Source organism: Podarcis liolepis (assembly GCF_965112155.1).
Source record: "Podarcis liolepis genome assembly, chromosome: 14".
In the NCBI taxonomy this organism is placed as follows: domain Eukaryota; kingdom Metazoa; phylum Chordata; class Lepidosauria; order Squamata; family Lacertidae; genus Podarcis; species Podarcis liolepis.
The window spans coordinates 23950293-23970453 of NC_139569.1; the positions used below are offsets into that span (position 1 = coordinate 23950293).

Genomic DNA, 20161 nt, shown 5'->3' on the forward strand with positions numbered 1-20161 from the left:
GTGCAGAACTGCTCCTAAATTGTGTCAAGCAAGAGCCAGGTGGATTCAGTAAAGACATCCTGATATAAGATCTTTAAAATAATAATTACTTGAAAATACTGAAGTGAAAGGCTGCTGACATCAAGCCTTGAGCAATTACAACAAGGTGGCAGATAAACTGGAAAAAAAATCTCAGTTTGGACAAGCAGCTCAGCAGGTGGTCCAATAGGGGCCTGGACTCTTCCATTTCATACCACTGGCTGGTGGAAATGGCACGACTGATTTGTAGCCTCTCCCACCCACAATGCAAAATAAATGTTCCTGCAAACCTGGATTTGGGGGAGGGTTCTAAACTAGCTGTCCTCATGTGCCAATTCCTATGTGAAGGGTTGTTTTTTGGTGGGACAGATTTTACCTGTTGCCAAAGTATTTGCAATTTCTCTTCCTGGACTTGAACAAGAGGTTGCACACTCTCAGCTGGTGTTTCTCTGGTCTTGGTGAGTGTATTTCACTTCCAAGGTAGCCCACTAGGAAAGGTCTCTGCAAGGAGCTGTTGAAGTTGCTTACCCTGTGGAGACAATGTAAAGGAGGAAGCTCTCCCTGGCGACAGGGTGGAATTTAGATCCTAGCCAGCTCTCTCCTACCCGCTTCTAGGTAAACTCAAAGGAAGCTTGCATTTCAAGGCATCAGATGGCAACATAGGATGGTGGTCAATGGGGAGCAGCATTTAATGAGCCAACCACTGGCTGATCTAAGCCAGCACAGATTCCTCAAAGACAATGGAAATAACTGAACTCGCATCACAGAGGCAGAAATGCACATTTTACACAGAGAAGAAAAAGCATCGAATACCATTTTTTAAACCTACATGCAGTTTTAACAGAACAAATCTGGGTTTCCTTGGAGAAACATTTAAGCTTGACAGAAAAAATGCTTTGAAGTCTAGATGCAGAGATTTTCTTAAGAAGTTCCATCCCTGTCGATGGAAGAAACTCATCCAAAAAGTTGAACTGGGGTGAGAGACAAGAGTAGGCCAGAGGAAAGGCCCAAATCCATACTTGCCGTGGCACTTTTGCCCAGCTCTACATTCCCAACACCCTTCCATCCTGTGCGGCCTACACAACTTATATCTTATGTGCGACTGCTTCTGAGCCATTCTCAGTGGCTTTCTGCAACCAAAATGGTAACCTTCCGATTTTTTATATTTTTTTTACAAATGAAAACAACCCCTCCCTGCCCATATTTCCATATTGTGCCAAGGTCAGAAACTAGCTAATTCATCAATGGTGGTGGCAAACTAGGCTCCGCCCACTGGAAACTTGCAATTCCAGCCATTTTTGTGGCAGGAGGCCCGTTGTCACTGGATTTCCCCAGTGGCCGCAGCTGCCGCCACCCAGGAACCCCTTTAGCCTGCCAGCACCTTCCACAAACTCCCTCTGCCCGCCCACAGAGCCGGCTGCTCTATACTCTTCTGAGAGCCTGCCTTCCAAGAAACGCGATTTTTAAAAGATGGAGACTGGCTTTATTTAGTTGCCTGGAACAGCTAGCTGATGATCCTGCTGATAGCCTGCAAGGAGGGGAACTCCTCCTCCTCCTCCATATGCAGGGCTTTGTGGGAAAGGAGGTCCTGTTGGGTCAGCACCTGCTGGCATGTGGGGCAGACGCAACAGTCGAGGTCGGAGCCCAAGTCTGTCTGCCAGGCGCTCTTCCGGTTCTTCCTGGATCTACCAATGGGGGAAGCGGAGGAGCCCAGCCTGGCCTTCAAGTCATTGTGAGCGGCAAGCAGTTCCTGCTGCTTGGCCGTGTCCGGCAACAGCACAAGGAGCTCGTTGAAGATCTTCTTGAAGTTCTCGCCCAGCAGCTCCTGGCAACTCTTGTAATACTGAGCTGCAGAAATCAGACCCTTGGATTGGAAAGGAGGGAAGGAGATTGAAGAGTCAGAAAACAGGAGGAGGCTGGGAAAACAGCCTTCATGCAAATGATGTCTGGAGCGGAGACAAAAAAGTTATCACCCCCCCTCCCCCCAGAGCATTTATAAAAATGTACTAAATCACAAGCCCAAGTCTGCTCATGGTTTACTAGAACCCCATGCTCATCAAGACATTGCAGGGTCACCTAGATCCCTTGAAGTCTCTGTTGAAAAGGTGACTGGGCAAAAGGTTTGTGCAAATAGTGAATCCCCTGCAGATACCACATGGGTCACTAGGGAGATTTTCCCCAACCCCAGCTTCATAGGGACCCTTGGAGCATGAGAGAAGATGAAATGGCCTCTTACTGACAGTGACTGGCCCTATAAGCAGATCTTATTGGCAGTGCTTCCAGTATCTGGGAACATGAAAGTACATTTCCTAGAGAACCACAGGAAGCTCCCTTGCTGGAGAGCCTCCACTACTGCCCCAGGAGATTTTATAAACAAACTTGCTCAAAAGCAGCAGGTCCAGAACAGCTCTCCAGGCCTGCTTTTGGTACAACAAAAGTACCTTGGTCTTGTTTTTCAGGTGATGAGGGTATGTCTCCCTGTGTTTGACTAGGCTAACTTACTCCACAACCTGGGTAGGGTGACCAAGAGGTAAGTGATCTATGGGATTCACCACAGAATCCAGGTTTACCTTGTGCTAGGGATAGCAAAGTGCTGGCACTATCATTATTATGAATAGTAATTACATATACTGTATATCCCATCCTTCCTCCCAAAGGAGCCCAGGGCAATGTCACTGAGCAGCCTTCGGATTCCAGTGGATACATGTCACTGCTTTCTGACCTCACTACCCCACCATAAGCCACAAAAAGCCACCAATGACTTCACCAAACAGTGCTAAAACACAGGCAGACACTTAACATCAAGCCCAGGCCCACCCAGATACATGCTGCCACCCATGGGAAGAACTCTCCGCCACTGGACATCTTGCAAGTGATCTAAGGGGGTCTCCCTGCTGCTCACCTGCCTGAACTGCCCGGAGTATGTCTTGAATTTGTTGAACTGGGATTCGTCTTCTTGCAGAAATTCCTTGATTGACTGAATTAGATGGATGTTCCGCTGCTGGAAGTTATCCAGGATCAAATAGGGTCCCTGACAAGGTTTTGGCCTGTTTTGAGAGGGGAGGAAAAATGCAAGATCTGAACTGGATCCTTGGATGTTATCAGGAAAAGGTGTCTTGTTGAGGATGCTCCCTGGAGAGGCTCTTGACACTCGTTTCTGGTTACTGATCTGAGGCTTCCCCCCTTTTGAGGTTTCCCTCTCCCTACAGTAATTCCTAAACGGTGTGCCACAGCACATTCCTGAAACATGGCAAAACTGCTGCTCTACTGTGAAAAACAGGACTAAATTATCAACCCATAGAGAAAGCTGCCCTGTGTGACTTTCTGCTCCAGTGCTTATGGATGAAATATTGCTGTTGCTCTATGCATTTTTGAGTGCAAAACTTTTTTCATGATGGAGCCTGAAATGCTTGCAAATTCCCTAGAACCAGAAACACCCTGTTTGTAAACTGGAACTAAAAAACCAGCTGTAAACAACACATTTTTCCTTGCATCTTTGCAGTGAACACGGGGAGAGAAAAATTTGTTTCTGGTTCTAAAGGATTTGCAAGCTTTTAAAGCTCGTGGAGTTTTGTACTCCGAAATGCGTAGAGCGGGGGACAGTAACCTTTTTCAGCCGTGGGCTGGTCCACCGTCCCTCAAACCATGTGGTGGGCCAGAGTATATGGGGGGGGGGAGAAATGAACAAATTCCTATGCCCCACAAATAACCCAGAGATGCATTTTAAATAAAAGCACACATTATACTCATGTAAAAACACGCTGATTCCTGGACTGTCCGCGGGCCGGACTGAGAAAGCGATTGGGCTGCATCCAGCCCCTGGGCCTTAGGTTGCCTACCCCTGGCGTAGAGCAACAATGATAGATAGCTTTCATCCATAAGCACGGGAGTTTGTCACTTCTTGGTCTGACTGTCCCTCTTCCGGCACACTCACCTTTCTCAGCAGCCTGTGCTGAGGAGCATCAGGTGTGCCTGAATCACACAATCCCACTTTCCTCGGAGGCAGTAGAAGCACAGGAGGGGAGGGCCAATTCCAACTCTAAGGTCACATCAACACCATACATTTAAAGCACATGGCTTTCCCCACAGAATTCTGGGAACTGTAGTTTGTTAAGGCTGCTGCAGGGAATGGTGAGGGGTAACTACAGTTCCCAAGATGACAGAAGCCATGATTCTTCAAATAGCGTAATACTGCTTTATGGTGTGGCTGTTACCTTACACACAGAACAGCGTTCCCCAACCTGGTCCCCTTTTGGAATATAAGATTCAACAGCCCCATCTGCTGCAGCATCAGTTTTGGACAGATGGCTCTAGAAAGTAACACTTTTCGAATGCAAGAAGAAGAAGAACCCTACCCACACCCTCATTCTGAATTTGGAAAGCATGTGCCTCAACTATCAGAAGTTTGAGAAAGAGTCCCTAACCTCTACGGAACCGCCACCTTGGATATTTATTTATGGCAAAATATTTTTAGTGTCGTTCCATAAAAAATCCAAGGACAATTTGCATAAGAACATGCCACCTCCACCCTGAAACACAACTAAAAAAAGGAATAACGGAAGTCTAAAGAACCATAATAAGAACACAATAAATAAAGGGCTTATAAAGAGGCTTAAAAGCCAGATTTTTAAAAAAAGTGTATGAAACTAAAATACTGCCCAGATTCAGAGGCAACACCAGTAAGCTAATGAGCCATGGCTTATAGTTTATAGTTAACATAACTAGAAACAATGGTATTAAGTGGCATATAAATAAAACAACAATGATAAACTATATTGAAGGCACTGGGTTGGATTTGCACAGAACACCGAACCATGGTTTAACCAATATTTACTGTGGTTGATTGTTATGTGCAAACCAAGCCTATGTCTACAAAACCTGGAAAAACTAAAGGTGCCAGGAAGTCCTCTGTGGGGAGAACTTCCCATAATGGAGGTGACATCATAGAGAAGGCCTCTTCCTTTGCAGGCCTCATCCTATACCAGAGGGTGGGAGGGACCCTGAAGACCTATGTAACAGCCACTGCATAAAGATGCAAGTCAGCAACACCACAACACACAAGAGCCAACTACTTACTCTTTCACAGGAGCAGGGGCAGACTCCGAGATGCTAGTGGGTGGAATAGGAGTGAAGCCAGGGGGTGGTTTGCTAAGAGGCACTGACAGTCCCGGAGGTGGCGGGGGGCTATTAAGTAGCACCACAGAGTTGAAGCCTGGAAAAGGGAGTGGGGGAGACAACAAGCAGTTAGATCCGGCACCAATGACATATGCAGCCAGCGATTTAGACATAGCTCTTTTGTAGTACACGGCAGGTTGCTCTGTACATGATCAAGAGGCACCCTAGAAAACTGGTCCTAGTCCAGTGCGTGGTAGTGGGAAACCTGGGTTCAGATTTCTGCAGCCGAGGCTCAAAAGCTTTCAAACATCTTTTTACAGCCAAAACAGTTGTTGCTTGTTCATTTATTTCATATAATTTATACACCACTTGATGGTAAAATAAACCCCTCAAAGCGGTTTAGAAAAAGTGATAGTGGAGATTCTCAGGTAGCCAAATTCTGTACTGATGGAAGAGTCTTCACACCCACCCAGAACACTCACCACCCCAGGAACAATTCTTCTCAAAACCTGAGAAGGAAGCCTGCAGCCTTTTACCTGGGGGTGGAGGCATTCGGGGTGGTCCAGAGTTTCCGAGGGCTGGGAAGTCTTCCTGAGGCAGCAGGGTCTGGCTGGCCACTGGGGGCTTCTTCAAACCAGGGGGCTCTTTAGAAGCGTTGCAGGTGCCCACACACTTCTCTGAGTGACCGTTCGCAATAGCTGGTACATCGGCGTCGGCAGGCAAGGTTGGCACCTGCTCGGCTTCCGGTGCCTTTTCCGCAGAAGGGATGGGGGCTGGTGCTTCCTGCAAGATGGAGGGAGAGGCCACCCTGGGCTTCTCGGCCCCAACTTTCTTCTTCTTGCCCACTTTGACAAAAGTCTGAGAATTTGAGGCCGCCAGCAGAGAGGAGACGTCGACCATGGTCGGAGCGCTGCGGATCTCCTGGCTAGTCAGGCCACTGCCGCTCTCCTGGTCGTCGCTGCAAAGGGCAGCCTTGTTCTTTTTGCCACCTTTGCCGCTGCTGCTGGGGGCTGCCTTCCTGGCCGGTTGGCTGGCACTGGAGTTGCTGGTGGGCACGGCTTTCACCATGCTCTTGCCTGAGCCGCAGTTCCAGGCAGAGGTGAGGGTCGAGGCCGCCTTGATGTTTGGCTGCACTTTGGACACCAAGGCCGGGAAGTCCTCCTCCTGAAAGGCCGACCTCCTGGCTGTGGCCGTGTAGGTTAAGGACATGGCCGATGAGACCGTGGGGGCAGTCGAGGAGGAGGCAGAGAGGCTTGGGAAGTCCTCTTCGTCCAGTTTCACCGAGGCTGGCTGGGCTGAGCTGCAAGAAGAAAGCCACGTGTAGAAAAGCAAATCTCCCCCCGTCACGCAGCAAAAAACCCACGGGGAAAGAGGCGCTCTACTGAACTGTTTTCATTGAAACTGCACAGAATTAGATATATGAAGGATATGGGGAGCCCCAAGGATAGAATGGGAAACGTATTCGGGAGCCTTGGGTGCTAACAGGGGAGTGAGACTCTCTTCAGCCTGCAGATCAAGCTGAAACAAGACATGGAGGCAGAGGCGAACCTAGGCCAAAAGATTCCTGCATTGCAGGGGGTTGGACTAGATGTCCCTTGTAGTCCCTTCCAACTCTACAATTCCATGATTCTGTAACTGGCTTTGCCTTGGAGGGAGACCCCCTCCCCTCTTAAACTAGGTGATATGCCTGACCTTTTGGCCCTTTCCAACTCGGTCATCCTACTAGATCATAAACTCACCTCTGCACAGAGCCCACTGCTGTCGAGTTAATGGCAGGAAAGTCATCTTGGCTCAAAACAGCCTTTGCAGCAGTTTCCTTGGGAGCTTGGGAGGAAGAACAGAAAGGCAGGCCTAACTTAGAGACTGTATTCTAGCAAGCATCCTGAAATACGGCCCCTCTCCTGCCTGGTGTTGAGCCCACCCTGGCCCTCAGAGGCCACTCTCACCTGGCACATCGGCTGGAGGTTTTGGTCCCCGCTTGGAGGTGCTCAAGTCCAGATCTTTTGCATCTTCCTTTTTGGCACGGGAGCCGTCCTCTTTGTCCTCCCCCCGCTTCTTCTCTTCTTGCCTTTTGGCGGCTACAGATGCCCTGACAGCTGCTGCAATGTCTCTGTCTTCTTCCTCCCTGTAAGGATTTTGAACAGTGCTGAGCAAGAAAGGCCAGAGTTAAAGGGACATGTCTTCTACCTCTATAAACCAGGTGGTTGGGAACCTTCAGCCCATGAGGCTAACCGGGCCCAACAGAGCCTCCCCTCTTGGCCCATGAAGCCAAGCCACACCCACCTGCCATTCAGGCTGGGTTAAAAGGGCTTTGCAGGCACTACCAATCAGCTGATTAGTGGCACTTGCAAAGACCCATGCACTGATTGCTGGTGCTTGCCTACAGCTGCATGCACTGCTTTGCATCCCCAACAACCAGCTGACTGTCCAGGCTTCAAGTACTGCACCCGCACAGTTTAATTCCAAACCACATGGGTGGAAATGGGTCACTTGTCATTGTGACAACAGGCAACTGGCAGGCTGGCCCCGCCCACCCAACAAGCTTGGTCCATACAGGAGCAGGGGAGAGAATTGCTCCATTGGCTGGCAAAGGCTGCTGCAAAGGTTATCATGCTATACTGTTCTTGTAGAAGATGGTGTACAACAAGTTATGCTAGATTATGAGATAACCCTTTGAAGTCTGGAAAAACCGAAGGGCTGGCAGAATCTGGGCTGCCACTCCAGGGGACATTAAAGCCAGAGGCAGCTTGGTGCTGCCACCTGCCGGCAAAAGCAACACATCTCCAAAGCCTCATGCAAATAGAATGCACAGCTCATTGTCCTTAATACCTAAACAAACCCACATGGTTTCTAATGGGTTTTGCTTTTTCTTTGACAGGCATTTTTATCAGTTGTTTTATGCATGGAAAGTGTGTTATAGAAGTACAATAGGTTGTTGCAATGTTCCTATTGCTTTCATCGTAAGCTGCATGTGAGGTATCTTAAAACAGAAAAAACAGAACGTGGATTTTGTAAATAGGAAAAAGGGGTTTTGCAACACACCCTCCTTTGCACTGACCTTTCCTGCCTGGGCCTGAGTCTTTGGTTTTTGCTAAGCGTGACAGTGGTCCAATTCTGGCAGCAAGCTCTGACTGCATCCTTAAACTAAGGGGACAGTACATGTCACATCCTGATTTGCACCCCTGTTCACAAGCCAGTTTCCTGCCCATTGAGACAACACCCAAAGGCCGGCTGAAGGTCGCTCACCTCTTGTATCTCCAGCTGCCTCTCCGGTTTTGCTGCCCTCCTCGTGGCCCTGACCGGCCTCCTCTCACTTGCCTGTTGTATCGGTCAACCTCTTCATAGTCCTCGCCACCCACAACACCTGGGACAAGAAAGATACGGGGCAAGTCAGCCTCAAACTGCTATTTTCCACCTTGTATGGGATCAGTCACCAGTGTGTGTGTGTGTGTGTGTGTGTGTGGATAGGATGGGATAGGATAGGTACAATGGAGGTGATGTGCTAGGAACAAGCATCAGATAGATCCTAGGCTCGTCTCAGCCAAAGCCTTACAAATTGCCCCCAGCCAAATTAGGGACATTCAAACCAATTTGGGGAGATTTGGGTTTTTTTGTTTTTCTTTTATAAATGCAGGCCATGTATCTGCTGCAACTGAAATGTTGCTCCTCAGGCTTGTCATGTCAATGTAGAGAGAGGTATTTTGTGACAGACAGGTCTAGTTTCTAATCAGAGGCAATGATACTACCAGGGCTCTTCCAATCACCGTGCTTTGGGCAAGGGATGCTGAAGTCTTATATCACCTTGCTCTTGCCTGTTCTGTGCTCTGTCCTAGTCCTGCTAGCGGCACTTGCTTGGAAAACGCTGGTAGTGGATATGCTTCTGCCTCTGCTGCATGGTCACACATCCACCTCTATCAGATCAGCTCTGCACTTAATTAGCATGAAAGCTGATGGAAACAGGGAACACGAGCCTAAAGCCAGCCTCCACCCCCATTCATCTTGGATGCCTCCAAAATTTGGCCAGTTAGTTCACTGCTAGGGACACCTCTACAATGGAATGCCGTTTTCCTACAAAATCAAAGCCAAAAAAACCAACATGATTTTTGCCTCCAGTGCTTCTTTCTAGGCTATAAGAGAATATGCAAACACCCCATGATAATCACACAGCTGAAAAACACTGAAGTGAATTGCCTTTGTCCTTTGAAACAGCCAGCCCTTCCCTGCCTGGCCAGTATGGCGTACCCTCATTTCTCCGCTGATGCCTCAGCGCATAGTTGAACTGGAGGTCAATCTGCCGGTTCTGCCTGGCCTCTGCCCGGTTCTTGCTGTGACAGGCAGTCTTGTGGGCTTTGTAGTCTATCTCAGTCCGGAAGGCATGAGTGAACTGCTCGGTGCTGCACCGGCCTTCTTCGCAGAGGAAGTGCTTCTCGCGGAAGTGTTCCCGGAGGTACTCATAATCGCTGCAAAAAGGGTAGAGGGAGGCATGCACTGTGAGCTTATCTGTGGACTTGGTTCAGTACCTGGAAAGTCCATACCATAACAGATTTGAAGCACATTGCTTCCTCCAAAGAATCCTGGGAACTATGGTATAGGGATGCTGGCAATTGTAGCTCTGTAAGGGGTAATCTACAGCTCCCAGGATTATTTGCTGGGGGGTAAAGAAGCCATGTGCTTCAAATGTATGGTGTGGATGTGACCCAAGTTTGTGGAGACAAATACAGATGGGAAAATGGAAACACTCTAAATTGGGCTGGGCAGGATTTGGACCCCTGGGCAATTTCTAGGAGGACCATATTGCACTGGGATTCCTGCAGAGAATGCTGAGTGAAGAGAACTTTGCTCTGACAGGGCAAGACTTTTCAAAGGATACATATGCAGGATCAGCTTACAGTCAGGCCTGAAGTGTTCAGAGTTCTCCTTGTGTGCCCCAGCTTTGTAAATTTGCAGCACATTGGAAAGTTAGGAGAATTTGGTTTTTAGAACAATGGACAGACCATTCAAGACTGAAGCCAGCTCTGAACCTCAAGAACGACAACTTGACTGCCATCTATACTGCTAGTGAGTAAAGCTAGTTGTGTCCATTGAAGGTGACCACAGTGTGGCAAGGAAAGAACCAGCACTGTGGTCACCTTCAACAGTGATGAGGAGAGAGCAAATGCTTATTTTTAGGGTTAATAATTTCAGGGTGCTATATTGGAAGTGATTCATGAAAGGAAGGAAGGAAGGAACTTTTCCAGCTGCATTTTCACCAGGGGAGGTGGAGGCTGGCTTGACTCCCAAGCTTGATTCAACTTGACTCCTTATCAAGCAGAGAACATGCAAACCCTCACCCATTTTATTCAGTCAAGGGTTCTGTAACTGAAGTGCAGGGTGGGCTAGTTTCATCCCCAACTTCTCCTGCTGCCTCAGGAGCAGTCATTTGTCAAAAGAATCTACAATTCATGGCAGCTGCTAGCCCTCCAAACCTGACCACCGTCTCTTCTTATGAACCTGGGCATAAGCACCTGGTTCTGGGTTGGCCAGCTGCATCAAGAACCTTAAGACTAATTAGCCACAGGCAAATTACCATCTGGGGCTCTGCCCTAGCTGTGCCCACAAACCTGTAGTATTCCTGTGCCCCGTCGGAGTCACAGAAGTGGCAAAAATAGTGGTCTCTTCTCAGGTGCTTCAATAACTCATCATTATCCAAGTAGCGCTCGTCACAGAATTTGCACAGGGGGTGGCCGCGGTGAGAAGTGTCGTCGGGGTCCCCGTGGATTCTGTGCTGGGCGAGGTCCTTACGCGAATACCACTTGCGCTCATAGGTAAAGATCTAGAACACAAGCAAACATGTCGTTAACTCCTTGCCCTCAAATAAGAGCAATGTCATTGGGAAGGCCAAGACCCAGCCCCCCACCCAACCGGGTACCCTGGAGGACTCTCAACTACTTGCCTTCAGGTGTTTCACACACAGTCTGCAGCAGAAGAGCTCGTGTTGCTTCCTCATGTGCTGCTCCAAGTCCACAATGGTGGCAAATGGCTTGGCCTCTGGGCACAGTGGGCATTCGTGCTGCAGAAGTTTCCTAAAAGAAAAAAAAAAAGACCAGAGGACACAATTTAGCTCCTCCAGGAGCTATTCCCTAGTTTCCCCTTTGGCACATCATCCTTTTAATTAAAGCACCAGCGGGAGGAGAAAGGCACTGTATACATCAGGTGTGGAGAACCCCTCCAGATGTACAAATCCCATCAGCCCCAGCAAGAATGACCAATGGGCAGGGATTCTGGGATGTTCAAAGGTTCCTTGCACCCGAAATAGCTTAGTGCATACTTCTGCAATATTCAATATAGATCACTTACAAACACACAGAGAGTCAGCATCCAGAAAACCTAAAATGCTTGTTTTGCATAGTTTGCCCTTCTTGTTTAGGAATTGAAAACCCACCCCCTGGCCATGGAAATCCAACTGAGCTCACATTCTGGTTTCTTGAGATTTCATCAGATATTGCCCTCAGACTCTTAGGCAGGGCAGACTTCACCAACATGGTCCCCTTCAGGGGTTTGAGACTATAACTCCAAGAGACTAGGGCAGATGGAAGCTCTAGTCCAAAATATATGCTGGGTGTCCACTTGACTAAGGCTGACCAAGATGCACTTTTAAATACTATATTGAATCATCCACCACATACGCCATGTTTCCAAGCAAGAGACCAGGCAGGCTCCATGAACTCTGAGTAAACCCCACGGTGCCATGAATCAGGATTTGGCACAGAGATTCCTCAAGAGGAAACCAATGTATATAGATGGCTATCTTCTAGGTCATGGGTAGGCAAACTAAGGCCCAGGGGCTGGATCCGGCCCAATCACCTTCTAAATCCGGCCCATGGATGGTCTGGGAATCAGCGTGTTTTTACATAAGTAGAATGTGTCCTTTTATTTAAAATGCATCTCTGGGTGATTTGTGGGGCCTGCCTGGTGTTTTTGCATGAGTAGAATGTGTGCTTTTATTGAAAACGCATCTCTGGGTTATTTGTGGGGCATAGGAATTCATTCCCCCCCCCAAAAAATATAGGCCGGCCCCCACCAAGGTCTGAGGGACAGTGGACTGGCCCCCTGCTGAAAAAGTTTGCTGACCCCTGTTCTAGGTGCTCCTTTTTGGGATGGGACTTTGCCCAATTTACCTTAGGGGAGTAAACTGCAGAAGATTTACCTATAGAGAGCATAAACTTTTCCATCAGTAAAATAGATGTCATATTTCTTCTCGTGCTGCAACTGGTTGAGTGCAATAGTTGAAAAGGATGCCAACTTCTTCCCAAAGACCACCTACGGAGAACACAAGGAGGAGAGTTAGAGGGTTTGCTGGGCCCATGACTGATGATGCATACAGAGCTATGTTACATTGGCCCAGTCCTAAAAGCTGGCATTCATAGGGTAGATTTTGGAGTGGTGATCAGTGGATGCAGATAACACCTAGTGGATAAAGTGTGGAGTCTTGATGAGGAAGACACAGATTTGAATCTTAGCTGAATGCACTCACATTCTAACCTCTTTCACATGAGAGACATTAAACAAGGATGAACCATCACTGCCGATGAGCCAGTGGAACGCAGCAGGAAAGAAGAGAAGATATCAATAGTTTTACCCAGATGAGCTACTTAAGCCATCTGAGCTCCTTGAGAAATTTAGCTGTTGCTTTCAAAACATGTAGGTTGCTAATCCTGCATGTGTACAACAAGAGGGGCTGGACATGGGGCTGCGATGTGTGAAAAAAGCTTGAACAAAGTCACAAGCCAAAACAAGTTCCAAATTTATTACAGCCTTTAAAAGGGGTGCGTAGTTTGCAGACCGCAGACTCCATTCAGCTCACATATTTCATTGGTTCTGCTCTGTGCCTGCCTCAAGGACTTTTGCCTGGCTGGAATGTGTCCTTGAACTGTGACTATGCTGCTTGCTTGTCTAGACTAGGAATGAAGAGGGATGGGTGGGTATATTCTTTACACATACAACATGTATATACACACACAAGTGTGTGGCACACACAGACAAACCTCTGCCTTTTGAATGGCTGAGAAGTAGCCCACTATGCAATGATAAGAGTCACAACAGTTACCACGTCCACCTTTGACTTGGGCCCTGCCCACCACTGGCGTGCAGCCCCCAGAACAATGCCCATGAGGGAACACTGCCCTTCTGGGGCTGGGGGGGGGAGTCTCCTCTCTAAACTCATTGCCTGGTCCTGTATTTGTGGGTAGCAAAAACCAAGGACTTACGCAACCCCTTCCTTGCAGGAATACCCAAAACGGGGGGGGGGGGCACTAGGCAGTTGCAGAGGGACTTAACTAATCACATGGGTACTTCCACCATTCTGAGGGACTAAAATGGTCACATGATAGAAGTCGCTTACTATCCAGCAGTTCCAGTTGAACTTAAAAAAAAAAAAAAAGTTTCACAGATTATTGGTGTGTTGCTCACCCCTCCCTCAGCGACTGGCGCGGTCGGCTGAGCTTTCATTTCCTTGCAATTTAAACATTATGTAAGAGGAAGTGCCTCTGGCTGGTGACACACCATTCCAAGAATAATAAATGGAATGTATCATCTCCACTGGGCATGAGAAAAATCCAAGCAAGCGAGTCATAAACCAGGATTGTTGTTGAAAAGGCTTGGGGCGGGAGGTTGTTCTTATGAACAAACCAAGTTACTGAGGGGGAGACCCAACTCAAGGGCAAGTCACAAGATTCTGGCTAGCTACACCACACCACTGAGACACTGTCACTAAGAGAAACTGCCCACAGGTTTTTCTTTGTGGTCACAAGAGACAGAAATGCCTCTTTCAAAATGCTGAATCTTCAACATCTCCTATGTCTATGAAGTTACTGGATTCTGTGGCTTGGTCCATACTTCTCTGCGCACTGGGTAGCACTCAGCAACTCCTTATTTGTCAGCCTAACCTAACTGCCATGATTTTGTCTGACCATAGTTCTGTGGCAGAGTACATGTTAGGCATGCAGAAGGTTCCCGGTTCAGTCCTTAGCAGTTAAAAAGTTGAAGTAGGAGAGACTCTGGAGAACCACTGCAAGTCAGTGTCAATTTCAGACATTGCAGACTACAACTCCCATCATCCCTGGCAAGTAGCCACACTGGCTAGAGTTGTAGTCCAAAACTTCTGGAGGGCTCCATGTGGCCCCAATGGTCTGACCTGGTATGAGGAAGCTTCTTAAGCACCAATGGTAGTTCTGAATTATACTGGGCTGGGAGTGGCCGATGGGACCATATAACACCAGTCCTAAAGGATTGGCTCCCAGTGCATTTCCAAGCACAATTCAAAGTGTCGGCCCTAAATGGCCTCGGCCCGGTATACCTGAAGGAGCGTCTCCACCCCCATCATCCTCTGAGGGTCTTCTGCTGGTTCCCTCACTGCAAGAAGCAAAGTTACAAGGAACCAGGCAGAGGGCCTTCTTGGTAGTGGCGCCCTCCCTGTTGAACACCCTCCCTTCAGATGCCAAGGAAATAAACAACTATCTGACTTTTAGAAGACATCTGAAGGCAGCCTGTTTAGGGAAGTTTTTAATGTTTGATCATGTTTTTACTACTCTGCTGCAGAGTGGCTGGGGAAACCCAGTCAGATGGGCAGGGTATAAATACAGTAGTACCTTGGGTTACATACACTTCAGGTTACAGACTCCGCTAACCCAGAAATAGTGCTTCAGGTTAAGAACTTTGCTTCAGGATAAGAACAGAAATCGTGCTCCGGTGGCGCAGCGGCAGCAGGAGGCCCCATTAGCAAAAGTGGTGCTTCAGGTTAAGAACAGTTTCAGGTTAAGAACGGACCTCCGGAACAAATTAAGTACTTAACCCGAGGTGCCACTGTAATAAAATTATCATTATCATTATTATTCTAAGCACTCTAGAGAAAGGACAGGATGCAAAACATTTAATTAATATTCCTGAATAAAGGAGAGGCTGCCACTGATGTCATCACCAGGGGACCATCTACAGAGAACCTCAAAGTCCTCAGCAGAAGAGACTGGAGGAGCTGACCTTCCCACATGTGAGGCCTGAGCATTCCAGAACTTTATAGATACTGCCCAATGTCCAAGGTAGGGCTGGCTGCCAATGTACAACAGAGAGAGGTCCCCCTGCTCCCAACTCTACCAATCTAACCCTGCCTGCCATCTCACTCTGGTTCCCTCTATTCCAAGCCTAAAAGAGCCACTTCCAGTGCAAAGGCCGCTTGACGAGGTAACAGAATCACAGCAATCTACTCCAGTACTTGGCAGCAGCTGTAACAGGATGCTGCACTGCTAAGAGCATGGAGGAAGGCAAAATAGGGTGTGATAAGGAAAAAAGAACAAGGCAGATTGCCAGCACTGCAGAGGTAAACACACAAGGACGTTAGTCTGCTATGGTGGGTTCCTCAGTATGGTACTTAGCACCCTTGGAATAACTATCCACATGCCCCTGTTCCTTCCGTCTCACTTTTTACAAAGTGCCCAGTGACATTTTTGTCCTCTGTTTACTTGTTAACTCTCTCTCACACCTGCCAACTCTCTTGGGGGAAATTTAGCAGAGGCAGAGGTGTAGCCTTTTTATGTAAAATGAAACTTAGCACAATATGCCACATAAGCAAGCAGAGAGGACCACAGAAAGCTGCCTTATCCTGAAACACAGGCCCATCTAACTCAGTAATGTCCACACTGAATGGCAGCATAGCTCCAAGGGACACATGGGACATTCCAAGCCCCTACCTGAAGATGCCATCAGGGATTGAACCTGGGGCTCTCTGCATGCAAAGCAGGGGCTCTACTACCAATAACCTGCCTGAGACATGGAAATAATATGGCAGTGTGAGCACTGTACTTTGTATTATACTCTCATTTTGTAAGTACGGTAACTATGACAGACACACACACAGACAGACGCATGTCCCACCTGTTATGCAAGTATCTAACACCCTGGAGCTCCCTGCCACTGAACTTATGAATGGGCACATGGAATAGGGTGATCACAAGGAAATCAACAATGTCATGCAATGACCTCCTGGGCAAGGTGCTCTCTCCCTCTCTCCTGCCTATTTCCCCATATCAGTATCTTTTGGACTATTCCATGTCCCATTTCCCCTTGCCCCCCCCAAACATTCCCAAAGTACAGGACCTGAATAATCTGGAAATGCTAATGCCTACAACAGATTTACTCCCAAAAAGAATGATCTCATTGAACCTTGATCCTTAAGCAAACATACAGTTCCTGCAACTGGAACAAAAATGATATCACTTGCTGCTGGACTGAAGCCAAGGAGGACAAAGAGAGAAGCCATTCATTCTTGAATGTACAACAGTAGGCACCTTATGGGCATATCTACAAAAAAAGCTCCCTGCTGGAACACCCAGAGGTGTTCTGTTACTGGGAGATTCACTTATGTCCCCAAATGCACGAGATACACCTAGATTAAACATTTTCAGGATTTTTCTACATGGAGGATCCTGAATATTCACTTGCCTATCACTAGACCAGGGTTGGGGGAGCTTGTGGTCTCCCAGGTGTTGCTGGACCCTGCCATCGGCCCCACCCAGCGTAGCCAATGATTAGAGAAGTCCATGGCTTTCCCACCTTTACACTAGAGCAGCCACTGCCCACCCAGCACCCTCCAGACTAAAGGTCTATCCCATTTTAGTGTTCAGACTCTGAACAAATATTCAGCCCCATAGGGAGACTGCTAGTTCCCAAAGGCTCACTGCACTTTTAAGACACATTGTTAAGTACATAACCAATACTGCATTTGATTAATCAAGATGTGACACCTGATATTAATGAGGTCTGTTCCACATTGGTAGCATTCAGAGGAGCACTGAAGTAACAGGATCAGTAACAACAGTGAGGCACAGCAATGGTCAGGGAGCAATAGCAGAATGTGCAGACTGAATCTCTTCTGTCTCACAATTTTGCCAGATGAGCAGAGAGAAGCCTCAAAACATACAACACTCAGGCAGCCTGGATTCTCTGAATGTAACCTGGCAAGAAAGGGGAGCGGCAAGGAGCAAAGGGATGACTGGTAATTTGTTAAAACTGGGCTAGTAGAACTACCCATTAGAGCAGGAAGAGCAAAGGTTGTGCCCTCCAAGTGTTGTTAGACCATCCTCTTTTTATAAGAAAATAAGCATATTTTAAATTGATTTTCAAGGAAAAGAACATGTAAACATATCCCCTCCCACAACAGATTTCCAATCACCACTGACAACTTGCCATGCTGGTCAATGAGGAATTTTAGTCCAGCAACTTCTGGAGGTCATAATGTTGGCTAACCCTGCATTAGAAGCTTCAGGTACTGGCGAGTAGAAACTAAGAAAATAGTGTCAAGCCAGTTTTAGCAGAATTCCAGGAACCTGTACAAAGATTTTGAACCAGATGGACCAAATGATACAGTGGTACCTCGGGTTAAGAACTTAATTCGTTCTGGAGGTCCGTTCTTAACCTGAAACTGTTCTTAACGTGACTTCCACTTTAGTTAATGGGGCCTCCCACTCCTGCTGTGCCACCGCCACGTGATTTCTGTTTTCATCCGGAAGCAAAGTTCTTAACCTGAGGTACTATTTCTGGGTTAGCGGAGTCTGTAACCTGAAGCGTCTGTAACCCGAGGTACCACTGTACTTGATCTTAGCCAACAGGCCGAGAAGAGATGGTAACACACTAGTACTACCCAGCACAAAACACCAAAACATGCATCAAAGAATGAACTGTCCATTAGAGAGCATAAGTAGGGACAAAGCTCAGTTAAATTGCATGAATCCTACAGAAGTGGAGCTTTAAAGTAGTGTCAAAATGCCCAGAGAATGGCAGAGAAATACTGGAGACCACCTGAGAACCAGATACAAGCTTTCTTTGAGGGATGGCTACGCAGGCAGAAGCATGGTAATTCAAAGTCAAAGGGTATGTAGATACCCAAGGCCAGCCTCAGGTTGAATGCAACACTCTCTATTAAAAACTCCTCTACCAGTTGGCAAGGAGTAGACAATATGTCTCCATAGCCTTCTGTGGCCTGGACACATTAAATCCCCAAATTATGATGTTAGCAGCACCAAAAGAATGAGAAGCCAAACTGGCTTTACTGCAAAGTGAGGCTTGTCTTGAATTAGGAGGTGTTAAATAAGCAAAAAGGGTGAGTCTGCAACTCCACCCGTGTGTATACGTGTTTGTTATACATCTCATGCAGAGCTCACAAGTACTGTTTTCTATTTTGTTGAAATAACTGACCTTCATAGCTTCTCCTTCCAAAACAATAAAAGGAAAATACTTTGCGAAGGTCACAAGGTTCTTACAAGAACATGCTGTTATGTACAGTATTCCAAGCCAGAGGACGGCACAAGATAATATGAACATTTAAACAGAAGAGATGTGTAAGTGACTGGCCACCAAGTTATAGATTTCAGCAACTGTCCATGCACTTCAAACTCATCCCATACACAGAAGGGGCTTGGCTCAACAAATACTCTTTGATAGGTTAAGAGGTGGCAACTCAACCCTTTGGAGCATAAATGGATCAGCAAGTCCTATAGAACAGATCCATCACATAAACAGCCTGCTGTTCATCATCTAAGATATTGATACTCAGAGGTTGACCGTCTCTGAGCTTAGAGGTTTTATCAACCTATTATGGTTAACAGCTAAGAACATAAGAGACCTGCTGGATCAGACCAAAGAGCCTTCTCTCACTGTTGATCCCCAGCAACTGACAACAATAATAATAATAATAATAATAATAATAATAATGTTTTCAAATAAAGCAGGTAACACTAACAAAAGTCCACTGCTCGTTTTTTTCACTTTGGTGATAAACAACATTAGCCACACTCAGATCAGGCCCAATGAAATTGGTAGGCCTAATTACTAATACTGCCCATTGATTTTGTGGGGTCTGTTCGCAATAATGATGGATGGATCTCACCCCCACCTATAATGTCAGATACTGGACTGTACCAAATTAAGTTCTACACTGGGCAGACCCAGTGAAACCAATGAACCAGAGTTACTTATGTCCATTAATTTAAATGTGTCTACCCTGGGTATGACTAATGCTGGACGTGATCCAGAGTGTGTGAGTGTGTGTGTGTGTGTATATATTCTACACTTACTCAATAGCACAAAACTGAAGTAACGCATGCCTAGAATATATGAATGAAAGTAGAAATATATAGCTATATTTCTAATGAAATTATCTACATTATCAGTTTAGCAGTTCTGAAAATAAAGGCATTTTTCTTTTTCAGATCTCTTTAGATCTTATTCTCCGTGTGTGTGTGTGTGTGTGTGTGAGAGAGAGAGAGAGAGAGACCTATCTATTTCCCCCTTTTAGAGGTATCACAGAAGTATTTGCCATCCATAGTGGGCTGTATGGATATATAGGATTATTTGTCTTTTATGTAACCTGCCTTGGGACCCTTGGGCGGGGGTCGGGGCAGGGCAGGTAACAGATACAAGAAGTAAAACTGAAAGCCAGAGCCGGCCGCGGCCCTGCGAAGAACAGGGAGCCTGCTTCCCTCCCTCCCGGCACCGGCTCCCCGGCCGCGCTCACCTGGGCCAGCTCCTCCCGGCAGACGGCGCAGTAGCGCACCCCGCAGAGCGCCCGCATCCGCACGGAGCAGCGGTAGCAGATGGGGTGCTCGCACCGGCCCAGCGCCACCACCTCCAGCTCTCCGCAACACAGCACGCAGCTGCTGGGTGTCTCCGAGCCGCGCGGCTCCGGCCGAGGCGAAGCCGCCATGGCGTTCCCTCGCCGTCCTTTCGGCTGCCTGCCTGCCTGCCTGGCCGGCCACGCCGCCCCTGCGGCCTACTAGGCCCGGAGCGCAGCCTAGCAACCGCCCCCCTCGCCCGCACAGAGACGTCGGCCTAGAGCGTCGGCGGCAGCGCCGCCTATCAGCGAGCGGAGCGCGCACGCACGCTTCCACGTCACCGCCGAGATCTTTTGACGAAAAGCGCCGCCCCCGTCGCCGCCGCTTCCTGCGTCGCATAGACTTAATGTCTAGACTGACACACGGGTAGCGAATCCCGCGTTTCTAAG

The 20161-nt window shown here is 47.7% G+C and overlaps 1 protein-coding gene across 1 annotated transcript; it reads right to left on the reverse strand.

Annotated features, from left to right (window-relative positions):
• Nucleotides 1–683: 683 nt before the first annotated feature.
• Nucleotides 684–19991, reverse strand: ZNF598 (zinc finger protein 598, E3 ubiquitin ligase). Its single transcript, XM_083473969.1, has 12 exons — nucleotides 19676–19991; nucleotides 12320–12432; nucleotides 11066–11195; nucleotides 10734–10945; nucleotides 9376–9593; nucleotides 8380–8497; nucleotides 7080–7258; nucleotides 6873–6957; nucleotides 5670–6433; nucleotides 5095–5230; nucleotides 2921–3065; nucleotides 684–1882 (listed from the first exon to the last, which is right to left on the reverse strand). Exons 1-12 carry the CDS (start codon nucleotides 19862–19864, stop codon nucleotides 1523–1525), a joined length of 2649 nt encoding a protein of 882 aa, XP_083330095.1. The 5' UTR covers nucleotides 19865–19991; the 3' UTR covers nucleotides 684–1522.
• Nucleotides 19992–20161: the final 170 nt, after the last annotated feature.

Bases quoted from the DNA above. Each gene is read 5' to 3' on its own strand.
- ZNF598 (XM_083473969.1), bottom strand. From the start codon at position 19,864: ATGGCGGCTTCGCCTCGGCCGGAGCCGCGCGGCTCGGAGACACCCAGC. The intron at 5,231-5,669 runs GTAAAAGGCTGC...TCCCTTTTCCAG, and splicing joins CCGAATGCCTCCACCCCCAG to GCTTCAACTCTGTGGTGCTA. The intron at 3,066-5,094 runs GTAAGTAGTTGG...CTCTCAAAACAG, and splicing joins GCCCCTGCTCCTGTGAAAGA to GCCAAAACCTTGTCAGGGAC.